The following is a 27,770-nucleotide window of genomic DNA, read 5'->3' on the forward strand; positions in this document are numbered from 1 at the left end:
AAAATACGAAGAAACAGAAAATTACGCAACTTTCAATATTTAAAAACATACTTTAAGGAAAAATGTCAGAAGACAAATGCGAAAAAGAGCAATAAAGTGGGATCATTGATTTCCGTGCCAAATTCCTTTTCATTAATATAAGTGGAAAAATCTGCTGATAAGAATAACAAGATATTAAAAGAGAAAGAACTTTAATAGAATGTAATTTAATTATTTCCATGGAATTGGTTGGCGCATGAGACAAATTCAAATCCAAGCATTCACAGTCCTTTTGATCCAAACATTTAAGAGCGCCTGTACCTAACACCTCGGATTCTTGTCTATTAATGTTGTTCCATGTGCTCCCAAGCGGAATCATGTGTTTGGTCGAAATGTTAAAAAGCCTAACTAATTAATAGTCTAAGGCTCGGACCCGTAGATTTTCGGCGATTGTATTTTAAATCAGGGCGAATTTTAATTTTCTGAGATCCATAAATCTTCCATACACATGGCAGCAAATTTGCAGACAAGCTCCTGATGTATGAACTCCCTTCAAGTACGTGGGGACCTTAAAACTAGTTTTAATCCGACCTAATGAAGTGATGAACTTTGTTATAACTTAAAATCACTATAAGAAATAAACAAAATCCGACCTAATTTTCCCTTGGTGTCTTAAAATCGATGTTGTTCAGTTGATTTTTAAAATATTATATCATGCCTTCGTTTGCTTAAAGTGGAGGATGTCGAAATATTTAGAATTATCCAGAGAGTCTTTGAATGATTCTTAACATTTCAAAAAGAATCAAATAATTAAAAAAATACACGATAAAGCTGATTTGAAAAAAAAAATAATTACCTACTTCGGAAGCTTCAAAAAAATAATCGAAAATAACTTAATCTGAAAATAAGAATGTCTGTCTGCTCCGCATTCTTGCACATATCCCCCATCACCCTTCCAGCTATTACCTTCTGGATACTGGGTTCGCCGTAGAGTTGGAGCTCATGGTTCTATTCGCCGCACAAACCTCTTCTTGCACACCGCCAAAGATGGTCCTAAGCACCCGTCTCTCGAATACACCGAGTGCTTGCAGTTCCTGAGCATTGTCCATGTTTCATGTCCGTAGAGGACAACCGGTCTTATAACGTCTTGTACATGACACATTTGGTGCGGTGGCGAATCTTTTCGACCGCAGTTTCTTCTGGAGCCCGTAGTAGGCCCGCTTCCACAGATGATGCGCCTTCGTATTTCACGACTAACGTTGTTGTCAGCGCGTTAGCAAGGATCCGAGGTAGACGTCCTCGACCACCTCGAAGGTATCCCCGTCTATCACACTGCTTGGCGGCCCTGTCGCGCTCGTTCCGCCCACAAGCATGTACTTTGTCTTTGACGCTTCACCACCAGTCCAACTTTTGTTGCTTCACGTTTCAGGCGGGTGTACGTTCTCACCTTTGCAAATGTTCGGCCGACAATGTCCGTATCATCCGCGAAGCAAATAAATTGACTGGATCTGTTGAAAATCACCCGGCTGTCCGCGCTCTCCATAACACCTTCTGCGCAATGTTGAACAACAGGCACGAAAGTCCATCACCTTGTCTTAGTCCCCGGCGCGATTCAACGAACTGGAGTGTTCGCCGAAATCTTCACACGTTTTGACACCATCCACCGTTGCTTTGATCGTCTGAGCTTCCTGGGAAGCTGTTCTCGTCCATAATTTTCCATAGCTCTCGCGGTCTTACTGTCTATGCCGCCGAAATCAACGAACAGATGGTGCGTTGGGACCTGGTATTCACGGAATTTTGAAGGATTTCGTACAGTAAAGATCTGGTCCGTTGTCGAGCGCGTCAACTAACCGGCTTGATAACTTCCCACAAACTCGTTCAGTAATGGTGACGAGACGATGATCTGGGATATCACTTTGTAGGCGGCATTAGGGTGGTGATCGCTCGAAAGTTCTCACACTCCAGTTTGTCGCCTTTCTTGTAGATGGGCAAATAACCCCTTCCTTCCATCCTCCGGTAGCTGTTCGGTTTCCCAGATTCTGACTATCAGTTTGTGCAGGCAAGTGGCCAGCTTTTCCGGCCCATCTTGATGAGCTCAGCTCCGATACCATCCTTACCAGCGGCTTTGTTGGTCTTTGCTGTTGAATGGCATCCTTAACTTCCCTCAAGGTGGGGCTGGTTGGCTTCCATCGTCCGAACTGACGTAGTCATCTCCTCCGCTGCCTTGACTTTCACTGCTACTCTCGCGCCATTCAGATGTTCTTCGTATGCTGCTTCCACCTTTCGATCACCACACGTTCGTCCGTCAAGATGCTCCCATCCTTATCCACTTTTCGGCTCGGCACAGCCTTTGCGGATGCGTTGAGCTTCTGGTAGAACTTGCTGTTTCTTGAGAACGCACAGCTGTTCCATCTCCTCGCACTCCGCTTCTTCCAGGCGGCTTCTTCTCCTGAAAAGGCGGGTCTGTTCTCCTTCCGTCTATAACGTTCCACGTTCTGCCGGTACCTTGCTGCAACGCGACGCCCCGCTGCGTCCTTCTCCTCCGAATCTGTCTGCACTCTTCGTCGAACCAATCGTTCCGTCGACTTCGACCCATATACCCGACGTTGTTCTCCGCTGCGTCGTTAATGGCTGCTTGACTGTTTTCCAGCAGTCCTCAAGAGGGCCCCATCGAGCTCACCTCTTCCGCACGCTGCCTCGAGATGCTGCGCGTATGCAGTGGCGACATCAGGTTGCTTCGTCGCTCTGGTCGTACCGCGGCGGTCGTCGGTAACGAACATTGTTGATGACGGATAGTTTTGGGCGCAGTTTAACCATCCAGATAGTGGTCAGAGTCGATGTTACCACGATTGTCCTGACGTCGATAATGTCGAGAAGTGCCGTCCATCAATCAGAACTGGTCGATTTGTGATTCTGTCTGCGTGGTGATCTCTGAGTGTACCGATACGGGAGCTGTGTTGAAAGGTCTGCGAATGGCCATATTCTTGGAGGCGGCGAAATCAATTAGTCGTAGCCGTTTTCGTTCGTCAGCCGGTGAGCGCTGAACTTTCCAATGTCGGTCTAAACTCCTCCTTGGCCAACCTGAGCGTTCATCTCCTATGATGATTTTGACGTCGTGGCTTGGCGCAGCTCGTACTCACGCGTCGCGTGAATGCGTCCTTATCACCATTATGCTTCCGGAGTGTGGTATGGACGTTGATTATGCTGAAGTTGAAGAACTGACGATCCTCAACCCAGTTCTTTCATTGATCGGCCACCACCCGATCACGCGCCTTGCATATCGCCCATCACTATGAAGCTGTTCCCAGCTGTGTGTGCCCAGCTCTGGTAGATGGTATGATTACCTCAAACGTTCGCACCATTGATCCCTTCCAACAAACCTCCTGCAGCGCTACGATGCCGAATCCAGGTCCTTGAGCACATCGGCGAGTATGCGTGTGCTCCCGATAAGTTGAGAGATTTGCAGTTCCGAACCGAGTTTCCAATCGCTAGTCCCTTTTCGTCGCAGTGGTCTTCGCCGATGGTTCCGGTCCGTACTCTCGTTGATTGTTCGTTGCTTATGATTTTTAAAGGCTGGCTTGCAGGGCCTGACACCAAACCCCTAAATTTCGGAGGACCATTCATCATATTTCCGGTGGACCATGGTGCACAGTTTCATAGAGTCCCTCGCTGGCACTCGGACGATGATCAGCCGCCCCTAACATGGAGAACAGACGCTGTTGTGAGGCCGATCCTGACATGGAGAACAGACGCTCAATAAGATTTGCACCTCCGGAGAGGAGCAAACCCCCCTTCCCTGTCAGCATACGACCATAGTTCCCACCGGGGTTGGTTACCCGATCTTCCTAAGGTTGCTCGTATCCCGGCCAGCACCGCGGGGAGGTAGGGATAGGAGTTGCTGGGTAAGAGGCTAAGGACCGCGAGATGGGGTCTATTTTATTCCTTCAGGTACGCGAAGTACCTATGGTACGCTTTACCCAGCATTTGCCGTGCCGAATAGCCACACATGTCGGTAGAATTTTGATACCAGCTCAGGAACAACGGCCACTTGACTGGATCCACGGAGAAAATAGGTAACTCTCTGTGCACGACATGTCTGTCAGCGAGTTGTTGAGAGCTGGGACCAATCGAATAGCTGCCGCGGGATAATGTCCGCGGGACAGCAGATGGGCCAGTAGCGATCGGAGCAGACGTGGGAACCAACGGTGACACGATCGGATAAATTCGGGAGGAAACAGTATGCACGGAGGGGGGAGTTGAATGAGCTTGGGGTGTACTCATATGCGCCGGAACGAATGGCAGAAGCGGGGGGAGTAAACATGGTTCGGTCACTGGAGGGGGTGTTTTATTTATTTTGTCAGCAGCTGTGATTGACGGCAATGGTTCAAGCAGGTTCATCATATCGGAATGGGAAGCAATCGTCGGAATAAACTTGGAGTACGTTTGACTTACCGAACTGGTAACCTTGTCGTTACCAACGCTGACTGGCATGGATACATTCGTCGAAATCCCGGCACTTTCGATGACTCCACCAACCGTTGATGGAACTGATTGTACAGGATGCCGAATTCCGCTCGGTTGTCGTTTCACTTCCTCAATTTGACGGGTTGTCGTCGCCGCCAACTGCTCCTGTAGGATGTCACATTGCATTTGAAGATCACGTAACTTAACCAAGTTAACCAGGTTGGTATTGACAGGAACGAAAAGCACATCGAGCGCAACCGATTCGTTCGCAGTGGCTGCACTGGTTGTCACTGGAATCACTGGAACGCCCTTGGGTTTAGTGCCGGTTCGGGACTCAGTACTCACGGGAATGATTTTTGGTCCGGTGGTGCTTGTAGTCGGGACTAGCTGGCTCTGTACCCAGTCGTGGGTTTTCTGTGAACTGCCGTGTGAACGATGTGTCTTGCTACTACTGCTGCTGCCTTCTCCATCCTCGTCAAGCTGGGCTTGCAAAATCGCGTACTTTCTACCGATGAACTCTTTCTCCAAACGTTTTTCCTCTTCGAGCCGCTGGCGGTCCAAAGAGGCGCGCAATACGATGAATATGATATTCCTACAACAGTTTAGAGTATTCCATACTAAATGAGAAGAATAAACCGCACAACAGCGGACCGAATCGGTTTGCTACTCTTCACCGTTTGCACAGACGTATTTCAATTGGTCAATGGTCATTGTTTCTGTTCTTATCGCAGTAATGCGGTGTTGTAATTTATTCGTAATGAATCTAATACTATTGACAGACATATGATTTCCACACAATAATTTTCGTATCACGCTGTACGCGTACAGTGGCAAGATGACATACATCTTTTTTCACCGTTGTATTTGACAGTTTGTTTTGAAACTGATTCTACCACTTTCCAAAACGATATTCTTCATCGAAATGTATAGAAATCATAAACTGGTACTGTAACGTCATATGAAAACGTCATAGTTTTCTAATTCTTCGTATAGGTATTTTAGCAGAAATATGCGAGTTCTTGCAAATATTCCGCAGGGCAATTATTTCTGCGGACGTTAACCACTCTATTCTATTCTTCTCCGGGTCTCAATCAGCGGAGCGAGTTCCAATGCGCACAACATCGTCGCAGGCGTTCCCCAGGGCAGTATCCTCGGGCCCCTGCTTTTCAATCTGTTCACCTCCGACATGCCAGAACCTCCAGAAGGCGGCATTCTGTCTCTGTTCGCAGATGACACATCCATCGTCTACAACGGTAGAGTGATCAGAGCGCTAGTGGCAAAACTCCAACGAGGCCTGGATGCCCTGACAGAGTACCTCACCAGCTGGAAGATCTGTATCAACGCGGCGAAGACCCAGGTCATCATTTTCCCCACTCCAAATCCCTAAACTTGTTCCGCCTGGGGACTGTAAAATCATCCTCAATGGCACGACTGTGGAATGGGCCAATGAGGCCGGCTACCTTGGCTTGACCCTCGACAGCAAGCTTATTTTCAGGCAACAGGTTGACAAAACGGTGACAAAGTGTAACGTCTTGTTGAAACTACTGTACCCTTTGATCAACCGCCGGTCGTCATTGTCCCTGAAAAATAAGCTTGCTGTCTACAAGCAAATCATCCTCCCTGTGATCGAATATGGCATGCCGGTCTGGGAGAGCTGCGCTAAAACCCACCACCTCAAACTTCAACGGGTCCAAAACAAATTCCTGAGGATGATCCTCAACACCCCTCCCAGGACAAGAACATCCGAGGTCCACCGTCTGGCCGGAATAAAAACCTTACATGAACGCTTTGGTGAGTGTAAAGAAAAGTTTAGGGTCCGTTGCTTGCATTCGGATCAGGCTCCAATTAGGGCGCTAGTTCCAATCTAGGTTATAAAATTTTTTTATTGTAAATATTAGTGTACATAGTAGTTAGGTTATCAAATTTAAAAAAAACACACCAGCGCCTCCTAAAGGCCGTCATGATACATTATATTTTAAAAATTAAGTAATAGCATAATAATAATAATAATAACAATAATTGAAATTGAAGTTGGAGGGCCAAGCCGGCCGATCACTGTACATGTATAAAAATGATTGTAGAACAAAACATGTTTTAAATAAAGAAGAATTTTACTACTACTACACTCTATTCTATGGTTTGGGGTGATTCTATGGTTTAGTGCAAACGGCACTGATCGTTTAATTCATTTGGACATTTTGTAGGATAAAGCCAGCACCGTTCAATTGAGTCATAGATCCAATTTTGAATTTATCCAAAACAACGGTACAAAACATTCTTCCTATCTAAAAAAATAGTTGCTGACTAATGGCAAATCAAGAATCCCACATCCTTCCCAATCCCCAGACCTCATTCCAATTAAAACCCATGGGATCCTTGCACAAAATGTTCGAAATCCCACGATACAGAACTCAAACCATAAAATATCATGCAAAAGTGACGGTAGATCTTCCCGGAAACAACCCAAGAATTGGAAAAATCAATAGGAAGACATCTTCAGAGCATAATTGTAGCAAATAATGGGCTTACGAATAATATTTTGCCAATGTTGTGAAAAATATCATCCGGAATTGCAGAAAAACGATTTTTAATCAGTCATCTTGCAAATGTTTGTTTTTATTTTAAATGTCAAACGGCGTATTTGACATTTCAAACAACAAATCTAGATTGCTTTGAGAATAGGTCGTATGTGCAAACGAGAGATTTTCTTTGATCACGCTCTCTTTCGCTAATATATCGGCTAGTTTTGATTGTTTTGCTACATTTCCACTTCAGCATGTAAGACAAAGCTATTATCTTTCGATATCTGACAAGAAATTCGAAGTAAACTTTTTTATAGTTTCGTAATAATCGAAAGAGAATAGATGCAAAGAGAGACTCTCTTTTGCACATACGACCTATTTTCAAAGCACTCTAGAAATTATGTTCTGTTTCGTACAATACAATGGTCGAAGGGCAGGGTACGGAAATCATCGTGCTATCGTGATACCAGCGTGATTCTGGGTGACAGACATATGGTTTTATGCTGTACAGTGATATTGGTATCATATATGTGTCACAAGTATAACATAGATGATGCAGTCAAACCAGTCAATACAGACTCATGCAAATATCGAGATGTGGAAGAGAAAATCCTTGGAAAGCTTATCACCACCCTCTTTAAGGGGGGAGGCCGCAGGAGACGGTGGACAAAGAGATAAGAAAGCCGGTAAAGATGGCACTTGTCCCTATGACCCACTTACCATAATTCAACCTAAAAAACAGTTCGAACAAGCGGAACCAGTGACGAAGAATGATCGGAGACGCTCTTAACCCTCTCTTCCCACGGCTTTTTTCAAAGATTTGGCATAGCTAAAACTAGTGATAAACAAAAAAAAAGTTTTTATTGTAAATCAATAGTTATATGATTGTTTTCAATAGTTTTACTATTTTTACTCAAAATTGATTATATTTGCAGTCTAATGAAACCGTAAAGTTGTGCCGAATGCTGCTTTTTGTTGTTGAAATAATTCGATGAATGTTGGAAGGTGCAAAACTTGATGGAGCTCTACATCTACCATATGAAGGAAAGGGTTAATGCAGGTATCTGGCACCCCCAATCCTACCCACTACGTTTGACAATAGCCAACATCTTTGAGTTTCCCATTGTTCGGTTGAAATTGGGTTTCCCACTGACAATTCTATTTTGTAAACAAACCATTGTTCCGAACTGATTTTTTCCAAATAGACGTAAATATTTTTCACCATTTTTCGAGAACATGTGCGAAAGTATGAATGCGAGGTGCGTTTGAACGAGAATATTGATGTCTTTAATAAATTTGCATATTTCGATCGGCACCAAGCGCTCTACTTCACCAAAATATCACGATATTTGAAACATATTTTCAATGGGAAGTTTTCGATGACTATGATTACGTCTTCGTGTTAAATTTATCGATGATTTTGATGCTGGCATCAAAAACATGGCCGCTTCGCAGACCTCTGGGTTAATGAAATTGAAGCATAAATTTCACATTAATAAAAAAAAAGAAATGTTTATTTACTACTTAAGTTCTAATTTCTCCTTAAACCTAGAAAGAAATGTTATTTGGTGTAAATGTGTGTGTGTCAGTGTTGAAAATGTATCCCCCGACGACGATGGGATGTAGCCCCTGTCGGGACAGATCGTTGACTTTGCCAGCTACATGCCGGTCATCCACAGGGACTGTTTTGGGACTGTTTCAATCTGCCTTTCTTAACGATCTCAGAGCATTCAATTACTATTCTACTCCATCGCGGTGATTAACAAGGTGCATCAACTTGGCACGGGCTATAGAGGCTGAAGAGGCAAGGTACTTTGTTATCAAGATTTCCTTACCCATCTGAGGTGTCGTTACCTTGCCCTAGCCTTCATAAAAAATACTCCCTTTTTTCCACAGCTAATCCGATTATAGTTGGTCAGGCAATAAGGTTTTCCGAAAAAATTTTTTTAATTTGAGATGGTTCGAAAAAAAATGTCTTCTAAAACTTTTGTCTCTGGGGGTTTTTATGTCCAATACCACCCCCGTGGCTACGCCACTGCTTCGGTATTTTATATGAATTGCTCTTTCGCAAAGATATCAGTTTGGCTCGCTGTGAGTCTGTGAGTCTTAACAGTCTCCGAATTCTATCATTTGTGGATTCTCTCATCCAAATATGGGGTACAGGCTCAATTTTCCTGTTCTGTTGTAGTGTGGTGTATTTCACATGGTAAGAATGACTTTAGCTTCGATTTCATATGACTTACATAGCGGCTACATTGGTGCCAACGCGAGCCTGTTGGAAGTGTGCTGGTTACAAGCTGTTTGAAGGGACCATCACAGTAACCCAGAAAATATTTTATAATCTTCTTATATATAAAAATGAAATGGTCTGTGTTCGTATCCGCATAACTCGAAAACGGCTGGATGGATTTTTTTCATTTCTTCAGCAGAAACATTCGTTATAGTTTCCGACGGGTTTATATGATATTTCCTAATGCGAAAGTTACGAGTAAAGTTGAGCAAATCGTGAAAAACTATAATTGTGATTTCTATGCGAACTTTGCATGGGCAGTTCGGAACGCACATTCTCGCCTACTATGCAGAACAACGTCTGCCGGGTCGACTAGTCTTCTTCTTCTTATATATAAAAATGAAATGGTCTGTGTTCGTATCCGCATAACTCGAAAACGGCTGGATGGATTTTTTTCATTTCTTCAGCAGAAACATTCGTTATAGTTTCCGACGGGTTTATATGATATTTCCTAATGGGAAAATTACGAGTAAAGTTGAGCAAACCGTGAATAACTAAAATTGTGATTCCTATGCGAACTTTGCATGGGCAGTTCGCACATTCTCGCCTACTATGCAGGACAACGTCTGCCGGGTCAACTAGTATGACATAATTTTCTTCCATGAGTCGATATCGAGTCATAAAACATCGACTCATATGGAGGTTTAACTCTAATATTTTTGTATTTTCCATCGATGTCCTATTGGAATTGCTGGGTAGCACCAGCCATTCTTATAACGGGGTGATTTTTTAATTTTCGAACTGTCACTTTTAAGTTTAATTCTCCAAATGAGACAGACCCTTGGTAAGTAAAATTGGAGCTTGTAGACATTAGGGTGGTTTAAAAAATAGATTTCGATCCACAACGCTTATCTGATTCCGTATCATGTTCTGAATATCCTCCGAAAATGTGAGCCCATTTGGATAAAAACTGATTTAGCACAAGCCGTTTCAAGTTTCTTGTTTTGACACTTGTTCTTCTTTTCATCACAGGGTAACAAAGTAGCCTGAAATTGTCTCTGCAATCTTTCGCGCCAAGAGCAGCATTGTTGCCTGTTGAGTAACTATGCAATTAGTGCCAGAAAACTACGACATAGATTAAAATCGTTTACTAATTATTGCTCTTGAGTATTCCTTTTAGCTATGTAGGTTTTCTTTAAACCTGCGCTTAATGAAGAAGCGCCATAATCAGTATAATGAAAAAATAAATTCCCCCATACTGATTGCATGCAAACTTGAAACGGCTTGGGCTAAATCATTTTTTATCCAAATTAGCTCAAATTTTCGGAGGACAGTCAGAACATGATACAGAATGAGATGAATGTTGTGGAGCAAAATCGATTTTTTGAACCACCCTAGTAGGCATATTAGGGCCTAATGTCTTGCATTGTGCAGGTATACCCATATTGTCCCAAAGAGTGGTCTTGAAAAAAAAGTTTTATGATAAATCCGATTTGTATCAGTGCCTACATGTGTGCACAATATTCAATTATAATAGACCTTTGATTGTGATGCATTTTTGACCTGTATTTTAATCAGTTTTGTATCAAACCCTTATTGATTAACTTTAAATCTTATAATAATTCTGCCTATGCAGCGAAAATTTACATTTTAAAGTGTATTTTTACGTAAGAATTGAATTAAAATGCGGTTTTAACGTTGGCAGTGTGTCTACTACCTGGAAAAACCTGGAAAACCTGGAATTATCAGGGAATTTCTCCCCACCTGGAAAAAACCTGGAATTATCAGGGAATTCCTGACATAATCAGGGGAATTTTAATACCCGGTGATCATGAGTGAAATTCTCGCAAAAGATGAAAAAATCCTTAAAAATATTTGAATAAATATACCAATCAAATCTATTGAAAATGTAGTGAACGTTAATGGATCGTTGTTCCGCCAAAAACGTTTTGCCATTTTCTACAGAATTCCTGGAGAATTTACGAAGCCATTCTTGGTGAAATCTTGGAATTTATTTGGGAAATCAATTAGGGATTGCTTTGTAAATTCTGTTGAGTATCCCCTCGTAAATTTTTTACGAATATTTAAAAATACTAAATTTGTTAGGATTTTTTTAAACAATTCCTGGAGGAAATTCCAAGGGAATTTCGGGATCAGGTTTCCAAGGAATTATTCAAAGAAATCACTAAAAGAGTGTTCATAAAAACGATTAGCAATTTCCTCAATTATTTCTGGAGGAATTTCCGAGATAAAAATCGAAAAGAATTATGGAGCAATTTCAAAACGAATTTCCGGACGATTTTTTGTATGGTTTCTTTAAGAAATTCCCGAAAGGAAACCTGAAGAGATTTTCACAAAAAAAGTGTGTAGTCATTTGTGAAGCATTTTTGCTAAAGGAATTCTTGAAAGAATAGCCGAAGGATTCCCGAATGGATTTTCCAAAGGAGTCTCTAAAGGTATTCTCGAAGTATTTCCAAAAAATTCTTAAAAGCAAAATATCCGGAAAAAACTCCTCCAAGTGTTTTCTAAAGTTTTCCTTAAGATACTTCTGAATGAGTTCCTAAAAAATCCCAAGGAATTCCAAAAAAATATCCGAAGAATTTTTCGAAGGTTTTTACAGTAAAACAGTAATAGAACGCTAGTGGCACTGTAACCATTGAAATTATTCTGCCGAAATTCGCTTCAATAAGCTATTCAGATTACGATTAGATTATTTATCGTAATAAATATCGTGTTAAAGTGGAAAAATTAATGTATGGAGATGGCATCAGGTTGTTGTTTATCATGATACTTATGATCATTAAAATTCTAATTATCTGAAGATAAATAAATGAACTATTATTATTATTATTAATGGCGTAATCTGAATAGGCTATAACTTGGCCGTTTAACACTTATAGTACCGGTACCTTGACTGCTAGGTCCAAGCAAACTAGATGTTGGTCACGCGAACAGGTATAAGGACGTTAAGCATAGGATTAGGCATAAAGGATTTTAAGGCATTGGATTTTAGGCATAAAGGATTTTAAGCATAATATACCCCCCCAAAAATAGCCCACGGCATAAAGGAAGGTTTTATACCTAACGTCCTTATACCTAACGTCATGGACCCAGCAATCTCATATTTTTGCATCAACACATTTCCTGAAGAACTTTTCGTAGGAAGTTCTCAAGGATTTTCTGAAGAAATTCCCAAACACATTCCCGGAACATTTCCTTAAGAAGTTTTCTTAAGTTTCTTTAAAAGAAAAACAGCTGAAATAAAATTCAAAGAGCAAACTTAACCAATATCCGAGGGATTTTCAAAAGACATTTTCGAACACACACCTAAAGGACCTTAAAAAATCGTAAAGGAGAATCGCCAAATGCATCTCTAAAGGAATTTCCGAACCATTTCCTTTAGATGTTTTCTAAAGTTTTAGCAACGAAATTTTCAAATTAAATCCGGAGGATTTTCCGATGGAATCTATGGAGAAATTTTTAAAGGAATACCTGGAGGAATTTCCTTGTGGTTCCTGAAGGAATTTTGATTGAATGGCTTAAGCAATTTCTGGGTGAACTTGCGAAGGAATTCCTGGAGGAATTTCTTAAGTAATTTACAACATTGTTTTGTGAAGCCACCAAAATATTCTTCAAAATAATATTTTTCGCAATATTTACTTTTTTGAATTGATCTTTTGCTGCTAAAATCTATATATGGCACGTTTGTTTTTGCCTGGAAATTAATGTAAAACACCGGGAAAATCAGGGAATTTTGTTTTTACAGATGAGTAGACACCCTGGTTGGGGCATATGTAGAGCATTCTGAGATCATATAACGTTTACATGATAAAATTGGTCAATAAGCTCAAATTGAGGGTGGCTCATATTGCCCCGCAGGTTCATATTGGCCCTACTGCCACTTTTAAATGAAAGATCACTGTACGCCTGATTTTGCTTGTTTCACATATTGTTTGCTAATTTGGATTGTGTTGACAAAATCGAGAAAATTTATGCAATTTTGTTTAAAAACAGATTTCGCTGAAATTCAGCAATGTTTTGCTGAATTTCTACTGTGCTGCAAAACCAGCAATGTTTTCAGTAAATTGTATGATGCTGGTTAATCAGCCAATCTGTTCATCCTGAAAATGCAAAAATCTTACTGAAAATCCAGCAATCCAGCTGACGCATCTAAAAATGGAAGTTTAATCGAATGAAAAACAACAAACATTCTGCATGCAATGAATTCAAACATTTTTATTACCAATGCTTATTCTAAATTGTGTATATTTGTGTATTGTATATTATTTGCATGCAACAGATTTTCTCCATGATTCTCGGGCAACTTTATTTCAAAATCTGGTTCTTCGAGAGTCTTGTATCGAGCTGGGTAGGGTGTATGGCCCCCGTAACGCTGGGTAGACACCTTTGCGTGGTGTGTTACGGTGTAAGATCTACCACGGTCACATTGTCAGCTACAGGCAAATCCTAACCCAACAAATACCTTCCCCAATATCCAACTCCGTGGTACTTATGAGGGTGTCGCTGAGTCGGGGGCCTCTCGTTAAGTAAGTACTACATCAACACTTCCTTCCTCTCCAAAGTGAGAGTAATGGAACGTACACACGGTCAAGCAGTTTGACAAACATTGACTCCACCTCTCGTTTATTCAAACATCCATCAAGTTTTACCAACAGCGACACGAACAATCAATTTATTCGACCAACAATATCACACACGAACGACCGAAGCGCCAACTTGAGCACCAACCATCAAAAAAATATATGGGGGTTTGTGCAACTTCACTACAAATGCTCAAACATGTTCGGCGAACCTTGACTCCACCCCCGACAACTCAAACCAAAATCAAACCGTTTTAATTTTTTCCAACCGAGCCGCCAACTGTTAAATGGTTGTTCGAACAACTTCACACACGTTCAAACAAAGCAGCAACCGAACCGTTTTCTTGGGGGCGGAGTCAATGTTCATCAAACTGCTTGACTGGTGTGTACGTTGCATAAGACTGCCGCGCTAATCTAAAAAAGGATAAACACGACAATATTAGAATTGCTTTATCTAATGCTGCGTACACACCAGTCAAGCAGTTTGTCGAACATTGACTCCGCCCCCAAGAAAACGCTTCGATTGCTGCTTTTTTTGAACGTGTGTGAGAAGTTGTTCGAACAACCATTTGACAGTTGGTGGCTCGGTTGGAAAAAAATAAAACACTTTGATTTTGGTTTGAGTTGTCGGGGGCGGAGTCAAGGTTCGCCGAACATGTTTGAGCATTTGTAGTGAAGTTGCACAAACCCCCATATATTTTTGATGGTTGGTGCTCAAGTTGGCGCTTCGGTCGTTCGTGTGTGATATTGTTGGTCAAATAAATTGATTGTTCGTGCCGCTGTTGGTAAAACTTGATGGATGTTTGAATAAACGAGAGGTGGAGTCGAAGTTGTTCAAACTACTTGACCGTGTGTACGTTCCATAACGCAAATAATACCCCCTTCCGCTCCGTACCAACTTTCTGGCTACGCCACTAAGGGAAGATCCATGAATTACGTAACGCGAAAATTGGCAATTTTCAACTTTGTTCACCCCCTTTGTCATACAATTTGTATGAATAATTTAATTTTTTTTGTTTGGATTGTCACACTTTGGGCAACCCCCGATCCCTCTTCAAGCGTTAAGTAATTTATGGATGTTCCCTAATACAAAACATTCGTTGATGTAACATTCAGGTGATTTCAAAGTGAAAAGCAAAATATGTGCCCAATTTAATCGCTAGCATCCTAAAAGATGATGATTTTGAATGGAAATTAGCTTTAGCGTTATAGTTATTTCCCGAACTGTCCGTTGGATTCCCGGCCCAACTCTAGACAATTTTCATATTTTCGTATAAAAGTGTTTATTGTATTTGTCTTACGATAGCAGATACAGAAGACTTCCCGAAACTGTTTGCGCGTTTCAAGGAGACTCGAGATACTTTTTTCAAATAGAACTACGCCCATCATCAACTTTAAATATTTTTACAATCCAATTATGAACATGTGTTTAATTTCATTTCAGACTACTTGAAGACCACAGCAGCCCTCAGTTCAATAACCTTCACAATAAAGAAGTTGCCTTTGTAATATCGTTGATTCGAGAAAGATTTACGGATGTGCTTCCTTTGGGACGTGAATTTGTACGATTGTTGCAAAATGTTTCTCGCATACCTGAATTCGAAGCCTTGTGGAAAGACATTCTTCATAATCCCAAAAAAATGTGCCCTACCTTTAACGGAGTTATGCAACTTATGCAGACCAAAACAAGCAGACGTTTTTTACGTTGTCGGCTTACACCAGAGGTCGAACGGAAGCTACACTTTTTGATAAGTAATGTCAAATTCGGAAATCAAAAACGGTAAGTTCTGTTTGATTTTATTCAAGAATTGATATAGCACTGTTTTGTTGAAATGACTGATAATATTTAAAAAATAATAGATTAAATCAATACAAAATTTTCAAAACGACTTATCTGCTTTTGCTTTAAATCAACGTATGCATCTTTTTGTGTGTAGTCCCATTCTCCCACGAAAGAGCGTAGTTTAAAATCATAATTGAATAGGGGGAATGACAGCTTTGGCAGGTTTTGTTCTATTATTGGCAGGGGGTCTTATGACTGACTAGGCTCAAATTTGGCCTAAACATTCTTTGCATATCGAAGAATATTATGGCCAAATTTCATAAAATTTGGTCGACAAAAACCCCTCTGCCAATAATAGAACAAAACCTGCCAAAGCCGTCTTTCTCCCTACTTTATAGTGAAAAGAGCATGCTTCAAAGTCTTTTGTGTGTAATTTTTTAGCAGTGTATAATAGTAGTTGCATAAGCATTAGATTGCTGGTAGCGCTGGTCGCTGCTGATGACCACTAACCGAGTGGCTGCAACTTGACGATGCCGACCCGTCGGTGATAAACGCCAGATTGCTAGGAAGCAAGAAGTATGCTGTCTTGTCGTACCAACAAATACTCACCAAAATGAAGATTCTACCCCTCATCTAAGGATGTCGCCTGCTTTGCACAGAGCTTGCAAAGAAACAGATTTACCGCTATTCAAGCTGTGCAACATGGGCACATAATTGTGGAGAGAGATACCGCCCAAAGAAACGCGACGTGACGACGACTTCCTTGACCTGACCTGAAGATTTAAAACTGGCAGGCTACCGATCATTAAAATTACAAATTACTTGACGCAGTATAGCAATTGTCTCGCGTTCGGTCTCGAAACCAAAAACTGACACATTAGGCCCTGCTAGGACAAGTGCGCGGGAGCGTACCAAACATCATCGTGTCAACCAATGGAGTAAGCTGCCCAGGTCCAGCCTACCGCAAGCGTATGGAGTTCATGGCCTTTCGCAAGAAGGTTTAAAGCAAGGGTTTAAGCCAAAGTTTCCATAGAAAAATTAGGAAAAAGCCAATAAAAATTAGGGTATAAGTAATGCAGAATTTCCATAAACAATTGAGTTTTCCATGAAACAAAAAAAAATAGCACTTTTTAAAGCAAAAATTGCAATTATAAAAGAAGAATTTTCCATAAAGAAATCAAAATGTTTCATTGAAAGAAATACAAAATTTTCATGAATAAATCTATCTTATCAACACGTCAATAAACAATTCCAAAATTTTCCACAAAATAAGTTTTTTCCACATAAAATAAAAAACGCCCCCTTCTTTGAAAACGTTTATTGTTCATGGAAAATTTAATCCATTTTATTTATTTTTTTTATGGAAATTTTCTTTTTATTGCTTTTATTTTGTAGAAAGTTTTTAGTTTTTTATGGAAAAATTTGTGGTTATGGTTAATTTGTGAAAGATTTTAAAATTGTTTATTGCTAATATTCATTTATTTCAATGAAACATTTTGATTCTTTCCAATCAAAGTTAATCGCCTATAATCCGGGAATTAAACCAACTGACTGTATTGTGGTCACCTCCAATACATGTTTCAAATCAATATCTTATACATAATGTACATATTCACATATGAGTTTTCAGAACATTGTAAATTTGGATTTTTGCAAAAAAAAAATCTTTTTTTATAATTGCAATTTTAGCTTTTAAATGTGCTAATTTATTTTTATTTCGGGGAAAATGCTTAATTTCGTATGGAAATTCCAATCTAATGGGTTGCCGTAAATCTCAAGTACTTGATCTGTACTTCCAACAATTTTTGCTCGGATTGCCTGCATCCAGACTTTCCCGAATGGTGTGTCTTTCACAGATCCGAGAAAAGGCAATAGACTTTCTACTGATCGAATAAACGAATGTAACTTGACTGGGGCCCTCCTTAGCCGTGCGGTAAGACGCGCGGCTACAAAGCAAGACCATGCTGAGGGTGGCTGGGTTCGATTCCCGGTCCCGGTCTAGGCAATTTTCGGCTTGGAAATTGTCTCGACTTCCCTGGGCATAAAAGTATCATCGTGTTAGCCTCATGATATACGAATGCAAAAATGGTAACTTGGCTTAGAAACCTCGCAGTTAATAACTGTGGAAGTGCTTAAGTGAACACTAAGCTGCGAGGCGGCTCTGTCCCCCAGTGTGGGGATGTAATGCCAATAAGAAGAAGAAGAAGAACTTGACTGGGTTACCAAAGGCTGTTAAATTGTTGATTGTTTGTGGTGTTTGGATCGCTTTCATAATTCTATCTGCACGATTGAAAGTTTCCTGTGTTTGTTGAATTATAACTTCTTCATCTGTTTGGACATTTTCACCTGCATTTGGAGAAACAAATTCTCCTAAATTATGTGAGGGTAAGACTGGAGAAATAGGATTTTCCATTATGTTACACAAATTATTCACTACTATCAATCAAGGTATCAAGATAAATTAAAATACAATTCTTAAAATACTTCACGAATGTGTCCCACGGATGAGAATACCACTTCTCGGACACGCTGGTCGGTTCAAATAGTTTTGCTCCGCTGTCTCGCAAGTCGTCACTATGAAGCACTATCACTGAAACTAAATCCTATACGATTAGCAGGTTTCACTTTTAGGTTTGCAAACGATCTCTCGAAGTATTTTTTTTTCTTTTTTTATAGAGGGATGAAGGCAAATCTGCACCTGAAATTACCACTCGGGGAGCGGGGTTGGCGCGATAGGCAGATGTGGATGCTGAAGTGGGGGCGATAGAGGTCCTTCTCCATACAACATGTATGCATATTAGGGTGGTTCAAAAATCGATTTTGCTCCACAACGCACATTTGATTCTGTATCATGTTCTGAGTGTCCTCCGAAAATTTGAGCTCAATGGATAAAAACTGATTTAGCACAAGCCGTTTCAATTTTGCGTGCAAATTAGTATGGGAATTTATTTTTTCATTAAATATACTGATTATGGCGCTTCCTCATAAGACGCAGGTTAAAAGAAAACCTTTATAGCTAAAAGGAATAATCAAGAGCTTTCACTCAGCGAAAACCGAATCTTATTCTTCATTAATCGTTCCAATAATGAGCTAGATTTGCGTCATTACTGCTGCGTTTTTTTATTTAGTATTTTAATTATTTGAACGCTCACTCGCCGTACTCAGCTTTACAGAGCTAATAACATGTTTACTATCATTACAACAGTAATTATTTATTTATTTATTATCAGACTAAGGCCGGAGTGGCCTGTGCTGCACATAAAAGTCTTCTCCATTCAGCTCGGTCCATGGCTGCACTTCGCCAACCACGTAGTCTGCGGAGGGTCAGCGAATCGTCCTCCACCTGATCGATCCACCTTGCCCGCTGTGCACCGTTGTGGATCGTTGTCGAGAACCATTTTCACCGGATTACTGTCCGACATTCTGGCTACGTGCCCAGCCCACCGCAGTCTTCCGATTTTCGCGGTGTGAACGATGGATGGTTCTCCCAACAGCTGATGCAACTCGTGGTTCATTCGCCTCCTCCACGTACCGTCCGCCATCTGCACCCCACCATAGATGGTACGCAACACTTTCCTTTCAAAAACTCCCAGTGCGCGTTGGTCCTCCACGAGCATTGTCCAGGTCTCGTGTCCTTAGAGAACTACCGGTCTTATAAGCGTTTTGTAGATAGTCAGTTTGGTACGGCGGCGAACTCTGTTCGATCGGAGCGTCTTACGGAGTCCAAAGTACGTACGATTTCCAGCCACTATGCTGCCGTTCTACGCATGATTGTCCCATGTACATAGGAAATCCCAGCAAACATGGGACAGATATGCGTATGACGGCAGTATGCGCCTCCAAATTTCTCTGCTGGTATCGTTATCGGCGGTCACCAGTGAGCCCAAGTACACGAATTCTTCAACCACCTCGATTTCGTCACCACCGATAGAGACTCGTGGTGGGTGGCTTACATTAACCTCTCTTGAGCCTCTTCCTATCATGTACTTCGTCTTCGACGTGTTGATGACTAGTCTAATCCGTTTAGCTTCTTTTTTCAGTCTGATGTAGGCTTCCTCCATCCTCTCAAAGTTACGTGCCATGATATCAATGTCGTCGGCGAAACCAAATAACTGGACGGACTTCGTGAAAATCGTACCACTCGTGTCAATTCCTGCCCTTCGTATTACTCCCTCCAAAGCGATGTTGAATAGCAGACACGAAAGACCATCACCTTGCCTCTACGCGTTTCGAAGGGACTCGAGAATGCCCCTGAAACTCAAACTACGCACATCAGCCGATCCATCGTCGCCTTGATCAACCGTATAAGTTTATCCGGAAATCCGTTTTCGTGCATTAGCTGCCATAGCTGGTCCCGATCGATTGTATCATATGCGGCTTTGAAGTCGATAAATAGATGATGTGTGGGCACGTTGTATTCGCGGCATTTCTGCAATACCTGACGTATGGCGAACACCTGGTCTGTGGTAGAGCGTTCACCCATAAATCCCGCCCGGTACTGCCCCACGAACTCTCTTGCAATTGGTGTTAGTCGGCGGCATAAAATTTGGGAGAGTACCTTGTAGGCGGCGTTCAGCAATGTGATTGCGCGGTAGTTGCTACAATCCAGCTTATCGCCCTTTTTGTAGATGGGACATACGACACCTTCCATCCACTCCTGCGGCAGAACCTCATCCTCCCAAACCTTGGTAATCACCCAGTGCAGCGCTCTAGCTAGTGCCTCACCACCGTGTTTAAACAGCTCTCCTGGTAGATGGTCAACTCCAGGGGCTTTGTTGTTTTTCAGCCGGCCGATCTCCTCCTGGATTTCCTGGAGATTCGGAGCCGGAAGTCGCATGTCCTGCGCGCGTGCTCCTAGGTTCATTACCATACCGCCACCGTTGTCTGCCATATCGCCATTCAGGTGCTCTTCGTAGTGCTGCCGCCACCTTTGGATCACCTCACGCTCGTTTGTAAGAAGGTTCCCGTTTATGTCCTTACACATATCGAGCTGTGGCACGTGGCCCTTACGTGAACGGTTCAACTTCTCATAGAACTTTCGTGCGTTATTAGCGCGGTACAGTTCCTCCGTCTCTTCACGGTCTTGATCTTCCTGCTGGCGCTTTTTCCTCCGTTTTGTCTGTTCCGCGCCCGTTTGTATCGTGCCTCGTTCGCCCTCGTGCGGTGTTGCAGCAATCTCGCCCATGCTGCATTCTTCTCCTCAACTAACTGCTCACATTCGCCGTCATACCAGTCGTTTCTCTGATCCGGAGCCACCGTGCCTAGTGCAGCGGTTGCGGTGCTTCCAATGGCGAATCGAATATCTCTCCAGCCATCTTCAAGATATGCTGCGCCTAGCTGGTCTTCCGTTGGGAGTGCCACTTCCAGCTGCTGCGCGTAGTCTTGGGCTAGTCTACCGTCTTGTAGCCGCCCAATGTTTAGCCGCGGCGGACGACTCCGACGCGTGTTGATCACCGTCGAGAGTTTTGAGCGCAGGCATACTGCAACGAGGTAGTGGTCGGATTCAATATTCGCACTGCGGTAAGTGCGTACGTTCGTGATGTTGGAGAAGAATTTACCTTCGATTAGAACGTGGTCGATTTGGTTTTCCGTTACTTGATTAGATGATTTCCATGTGGCCTTGTGGATATTATTGCGGGGGAAGAAGGTGCTTCGGACTACCATTCCGCGGGAGGCTGCAAAGTTTATGCATCGTTGGCCGTTGTCGTTCGATACGGTACAATACGGAATAACAATATTTTTGGTTGATACAACCACAAATAGGGTTGAATCAACCATACGCGATAGTTGATTCAACTATCGGATATATTTGTTTCAACCATGCTTTTCAGCTGTCACTGTCAAATGTTACATCAGAAAACAACTATTTTTATGGTTGTTATCACTTTCGAAAATACTACGAAACTACTTTATCGACACTACGATGACATCAACAAAATAGGAAAATGTGACAGAAGCAGAATCGAACTAGTTACAAGGGGAGTAAGAGTCATCCACCTTACCTCTGCCCCATACTTACTTCTTGTAGACAGAATGATTTAAGTTGATCAGTTTCTACAGGTTTTTCATATTACGAAATAGTTGCCAGAACAACGATATTATTATTGTTTCAATCATGCGATGCAGGATTGAAACAACAATAATGTTTAATTGAAAGAAGCAATGAATCATCGTTGAAACAACAATGTTGAAGATTGAAACAACAATATGCATGTAGTTTGGTGCAACAATCGAAATAGTTGTTTCAATCTTGCAAGATTCTTCTGCGTGTAGAACGCTTCTTTCTCGTCGTCGGATCTCCCTTCGTGTGGGCAGTGCACGTTGATGATGCTATAGTTGAAGAAACGGCCTTTTATCCTCAGCTTGCACATTCTTGCGTTGCCACCCAACCACGCGTTGGCGCATCTTTCCCAGCACTATGAAGCTTGTTACCAGCTCGTTGGTGGTGCCGCAGCTTTGGTAGAAGGTAGCCGCTCGATGCCCGCTTTACCACACTTTCTGTCCTGTCCAGCAGATTTCCTGCAGCGCTACGACATCGAAGTTGCGGGGATGTAATTCATCGTAGATTATCCTGTCGCAACCTGCGAAGCCTAGCGACTTGCAGTTCCATATTCCAAGCTTCCAATCGTGATCCTTTATTCGTCGTCTAGGTCGTTGCCGATTGTATCGAGTCGTATTATCTTCTATGTCGTTCGTAATAGTTGTTTTTAAAGGCGGCTTATTGGGCCTGCGTCTCGTCGGAGGGCCGTCGTGTCAGGGCTGTTTAGCGTCCCACCTAACACCAGGACGCTTTGAGCGGCACACGGTCGCTTTGGCGGAGCCTACTTGCGGATTCATGCAGCTTTTTATAGAGGTTTAACAGGGCCCACTGTCAAACCCCACCACATCCTAGGCAGGCGCCACAACTCGCAGATGGCCTGGAGAGGGATCGTCAAACCCTTGGACATAGTCCCTGCTGCCCCCAAAACAACAGTAATTAACAAAAGCTATTTAAGCTATAATTTTTCTTCGAAAACATTTTTTCCCAGACGAATTTGCACATGATGAACCTGTGCTCTGGGAACACTGGTCGGCGTACACTTTTTTGCTTATATTCTCCTTTTGTTTTGATCGTCGTCGTTTGTTCGTCACTTCGAAATAGTCAGATGATGTGTTGAATGTATTGTTTTCAATGTCTGTCCAGTCTTCGTCGTTTCGATGATTTCGTTCTTCGCTTGTGGATTCGTTGTTTACAATGGCTGGGGCTTCGATTAAGTCTCTAATGATGAGAAGTCGGCTTGGCTAAGCTCTTCAGTTGGAAGCACTATTGTCGTTGTCATCGGAGATATTGTCTATGCGAGACATCGCTGGAACGTCGCTGAACCGTCGCGTCGCTCAACCAGCGATCGCTTTCCAGTTTGGTGCTGCGCCGACGCATTAAATTTGCCTGCGTCGCTGGAGCACTTAGGGAAGATCCATAAAGTACGTCACGCAAAAATAGGTGATTTTCAACCCCCCCTCCCCCCTTCGTCACACTTTTTGTATGAAACCTCTAAAATTTTTGTATGGGTCGTCACGCAGCTCGAAACCCCCCCCCCCCCCCAGGAGCGTGACGTACTTTGTGGATGGCCCCTTACTGGAAATGGTCACCAGCGACCAGCGACGTTTCAGTCGAGCGACGTAGTTGAGACAAGTTTATACATGTTCTTGATTTCATCTGTATCGACATTATGCTATTTTGTGTTGGGATGATCGATTTTGTACATTTTCTGCTCGGATGAGCTGGTTCCTCGCATTCGCGGCAGAATTTAGGCTGGTTGAAGTATGAGACCATTGACCTTTCATTTCCTATGGTAATGAATGCCGGTATATGACGGAGCAAATTCATCCGTACTACACGCACGCCGTTTGAGATTCCGGGAAAATAATGTGCAATATCCTTATCACCCATTTCGATCAGCACACAGTTGCGGGAATTATGCAGCTGTATGCTTCTGACATCGGAGTATTGAATTTTAATTTCATTATTGAAAAACTGCTGTACACTTTTAACATCCGGACGAGATGGAAGGACACTAAAATCAACTATAAAAGTTTTTTTCATGCACTGTACATTTTTTCCACAAACTGAATAGGGGCCGTACACATATTACGTAAGCACTTATGGGGGGAGGTGGGGTCGGTCAATATCTTACGCGCCATATAAATAAAAAATCTTGTGTGGAAAAAATCGTACATGGGGGGAGGGGGGTCGAAAAACCCAGGAAAATTGCTTACGTAATAAGTGTACGGCCCCATACTGAATAGCGAGAGAGTTGATGTGAACACGTCCGGAGAAGGCAAATATAGGCAAACGACTGACTGCGTTTGAAGGCTTTATGAGCCTTCTGCTTTTTGTTTTTAAGATTGATTATTTTATGGTTGTACTATACCGGATCTCTACTTTTATTTGCTTTTACTAGCTTTTTAGGAACAGTCAGCTCAAAAATATTGAATAAGGTTTGATAGAATACTTTGGTAGACAACAGCCAACAGTCAACAGCTAAGTTAGCAATGAGAGTTTGCCGATCAATATTATTCAAGTTGCTTTTCATAAGTTCATAGTTAGCTTTTCTGAAATCAAAGCTTGGTTCGAATAAATTATCAACATGAATCTCTGTGCTATTATGTATAAAAATGGAGAATTCTATCGCAGTATAAAATATTTCATTACTCCATAATGGAGTAAGCGCCTCAGTCACACAGAAATCATCAGTCGTGTTTGTGAAGAGTAAACCTAAATAGCAATTATTTTTATATTTAATGGTATTAATTTGGCTGAGGCCAATTTCTGAGCTATGATCGAAAAGGGATTGAAGTGTTTCATTGTCCCCTACAATTGGTATCAACAAATAGTCATGTTCGTCATCTACATAAAGTTTGATTGAAATCACCAGAAATGTGAATATTTGTCTCTGGACTGTATTTTGAACTAATTTGTTTCGCAATAATAAAAATAAATATCATATGATTCTTCCTTAGCACTTTCAGGCGGAAAATATACTGTGGCAAAGATGTGAACCTGCTTACTTATTGTTGACTTGACCCAGACATGATTGAATTCCTTACATTTGATGGATTTCTTATCAGATAATAATTTATCGCGATCATCTCTAAATACGTTAAATCTATTTCCAAAAACTTCCTCACTGTTTATACTTTTTTCTGTACCTTATATGACCGGGAAGTTACAACCGGCCCCCTGCCTATATATCGCATTTATTTTTTTAGAACCTTTCATTCTATTAAAATTTTGGCAATAAACTAAGACTCCTTTACTCTCATCACATATTGCTGTGCTATTATTTTCAGACTTACTATAACCTCTTTACTATTTACAGACTTCAGACTCTGCCCTGTGCTACTATTTTCAGATTTACTAATATCCTCTTTTGAGTATTGCGAGCGATTATGAGCAATACTCATAATGGTCAGCTGTTTGTAGGTAGGGGTCGAAAATTCACATAAAATTCGATTTTGGGCGAAGAAATTATCATTTGATCCTTAGCCCTCCTTAGCCGTGCGGTAAGATGCGCGGCTACAAAGCAAGACCATGCTGAGGGTGGCTGGGTTCGATTCCCGGTGCCGGTCTAGGCAATTTTAAAATTGGAAATTGTCTCGACTTCCCTGCACACTTAAATCATTTCACAGATTTCGGTGAATTTTGCTTCAATTCACCGAAATCTCAACAGCAGAACTGTTCGGTAATTATTTCACCGAATTTTCTGCGATTTTTCCTTTGTTCAACTGTCAAAACAACCGAAATTCTGTGAAATTATTCACCAAACAGTTCTGCTGTTGAGATTTCGGTGAAATTTCACAGAAATCTGCGATTTATTTTAAGTGTGTGGGCATAAAAGTATCATCGTCTTTAGCCTCATGATATACGAATGCAGAAATGGTAACTTGGCTTAAAAACCTCGCAGTTAATAACTGTGAAAGCTGCGAGGCGGCAATGTCCCAGTGGGGGATGTAATGCCAATGAAGAAGAGAAGACTGTGGCTAAGAAAGCGAAAAATTGACTCATTATGAGTACATATAACCTCCATATATTTTATTCGGGTACGTTGATTCTTCATCAATAATGTCCTTTTTTCGTATATGCAAAAAAGTATAGCAAATAAAGCTATTTAGCTTGATTATTTGATATATTTATGGCGAAAATAAATTTTATGAATCATTTGACATGAAAGTGCGCCAAGTGTGGACCTGCGTCAAATATGGTGCTTCCACGTTAACTTTCAAATTTTAAAAAAATATTTAATTTCACAGAAACAACCAGCAGGAGGCAGCAGGGACTATGTCCAAGGGCTTAACGATCCCTCCACAGGCCCCCAGACAACCACACATCGCATAAGAATGCACGATCAAAATCGTTTACCGATCCAAGTTTCATCAGATTCGCATTGTTGTGCAAAGCTCATCAGTTTATTTATAAATTTTCCCGCACAGTAGGCTATTTTACGAGTTTATTCCAGCTTCATTTGTTGCCATCGCATATTCCTGCAATCAAACTCACATGAAATCGGATTATCTGTCAAACAGAGTTTGTTATCACAAACTACATCGCAATGCATAACGAACAAACTCGCATAAAAATCGTGCACAACGCATACACTTCCGTGCAACGTCGGATAAGAAATACACTTATATCGCCTCCACTTTTGTACGTAAAAAGTGTTTTCGCGACTGGTAAGCGATGAAATTTGTGCGCATAGGCATCATGCGATGACAGAAAAACAATTCTATTATGCATGCATTCTGGTTGTCTGGGCCATCTGCAAGTTGTGGGACTTGCATAGGATGTGGTGGGGTTTGTCAGTGGGCCCTGCTAAACTCCTATAACCAGCTCCATGTATCACCAAAGCGACCGTGTGCCGCTCAAAGCGCACAAGTCAAAATCCTGGTGTCAGGTGGGACACAAAACAAACCTGACACGACGGCCCTCAGACGAGACAGGAGGTTTGCGCAGGCCCAATAATTACGAGCAATATAAGGGATAAAACGACTCGATATAATCGCTGAGGACAAAAAGCCGTTTCTTCAACTATAGCAACATCAACGTGCACTGTCTACACGAAGGGAGACCCGACGACGAGAAAGAAGCGTTTTACGCATAGCTGGAGCAGACATATGACCCTCACTCCGGAACGGATGCTTACTCCGGAACGTCAAAATCGTCATCGGCGACATGAACGCTCAGGTAGGAAGAGATATGTATAGACCGGTAAAAGGACCGGATAGTCTGCACACCGCATCGAATGATAACGGCCAACGGTGCATAAACTTCGCAGTCTCCCGAGGAATGGTAATCCGAAGCACCCTTTGCTGAAAAAATATCCACAAGGCAACATGGAGATCACCTAACCAAGAAACGGAAAATCAAATCGTCCACGTTCTAATCGACGGTAAATTCTTCTCCGACATCACGAACGTCCGCACTTACCGCAGTGCGAATATTGAATCCGACCATCGTTGCAGTATGCCTGCGCTCAAAACTTTCGACGGTGTACAACACGAGTCGAAGACGAACGTCGCGGCTTAACATTGGGCGGCTACAAGACGGTAGACTAGCCCATGGATACGTGCAGCAGCTGGAAGTGGAACTTCCAACGGAAGAGCAGCTAGGCGCAGCATCTCTTGAAGATGGCTGGAGAGATATTCGATCCGCCATTGGTAGCAACGTAACCGCTGCACGGTGCCTCCGTATCAGAGAAACGACTGGTATGATGGCGAATGTGAGCAGTTAGTGGAAGAGAGTAATGCAGAGAATAATGCAGTGGAGCGTGGACTCGAGGAATGGCTAGTTCAGGTGCAAATAAGAGGTGGTCCAAGGGTTCGGAGTCGGCTTCATGGGTCATACCGGTGCCCTGTGGTCGAACTCGATCCTTTTATCGAACAAGTGGTCGCGCGAAGAACAACATGGTATCGTCGCTTTCGCGGCGTCGGTGAACCGGGCGGGTTCTGAGCCCAAGGACGGAAAGTGGTCCTTTTCAAGGCTGGGGCAGGCGTAGGCATCGCAAGTCCCTCTGTGTGTTGGCGAATAGGCCCTATCGCAGAGAGGTCATTTTGGGGTGCACGCGGCATAATCATTCTTGATACCAGCCGTGCAGAGGGTCGACCCTTCCCACCTTCCGAGGACATAGGGCGTGGTAAGGCCACCTGGAAAGCCG

General features: G+C 42.1%; 1 protein-coding gene across 3 annotated transcripts in view; it reads left to right on the forward strand.

Annotated features, from left to right (window-relative positions):
- Window positions 1-27,770, forward strand: part of LOC134211772 (integrator complex subunit 3 homolog) — a 225,563-nt gene that overhangs the window by 18,034 nt on the left and 179,759 nt on the right. For 2 of the 3 annotated variants that reach the window (XM_062688994.1, XM_062688995.1), the window contains exon 3: window positions 15,241-15,576. The exons of the other annotated variant lie outside the window; for it this stretch is intronic. In XM_062688994.1, the coding sequence (XP_062544978.1) occupies window positions 15,241-15,576 (336 nt within the window). The remainder of the gene's footprint in view (window positions 1-15,240; window positions 15,577-27,770) is intronic. 3 annotated transcript variants of the gene reach the window in all.

This window comes from Armigeres subalbatus, chromosome 2, assembly GCF_024139115.2.
Source record: "Armigeres subalbatus isolate Guangzhou_Male chromosome 2, GZ_Asu_2, whole genome shotgun sequence".
In the NCBI taxonomy this organism is placed as follows: Eukaryota; Metazoa; Arthropoda; class Insecta; order Diptera; family Culicidae; genus Armigeres; species Armigeres subalbatus.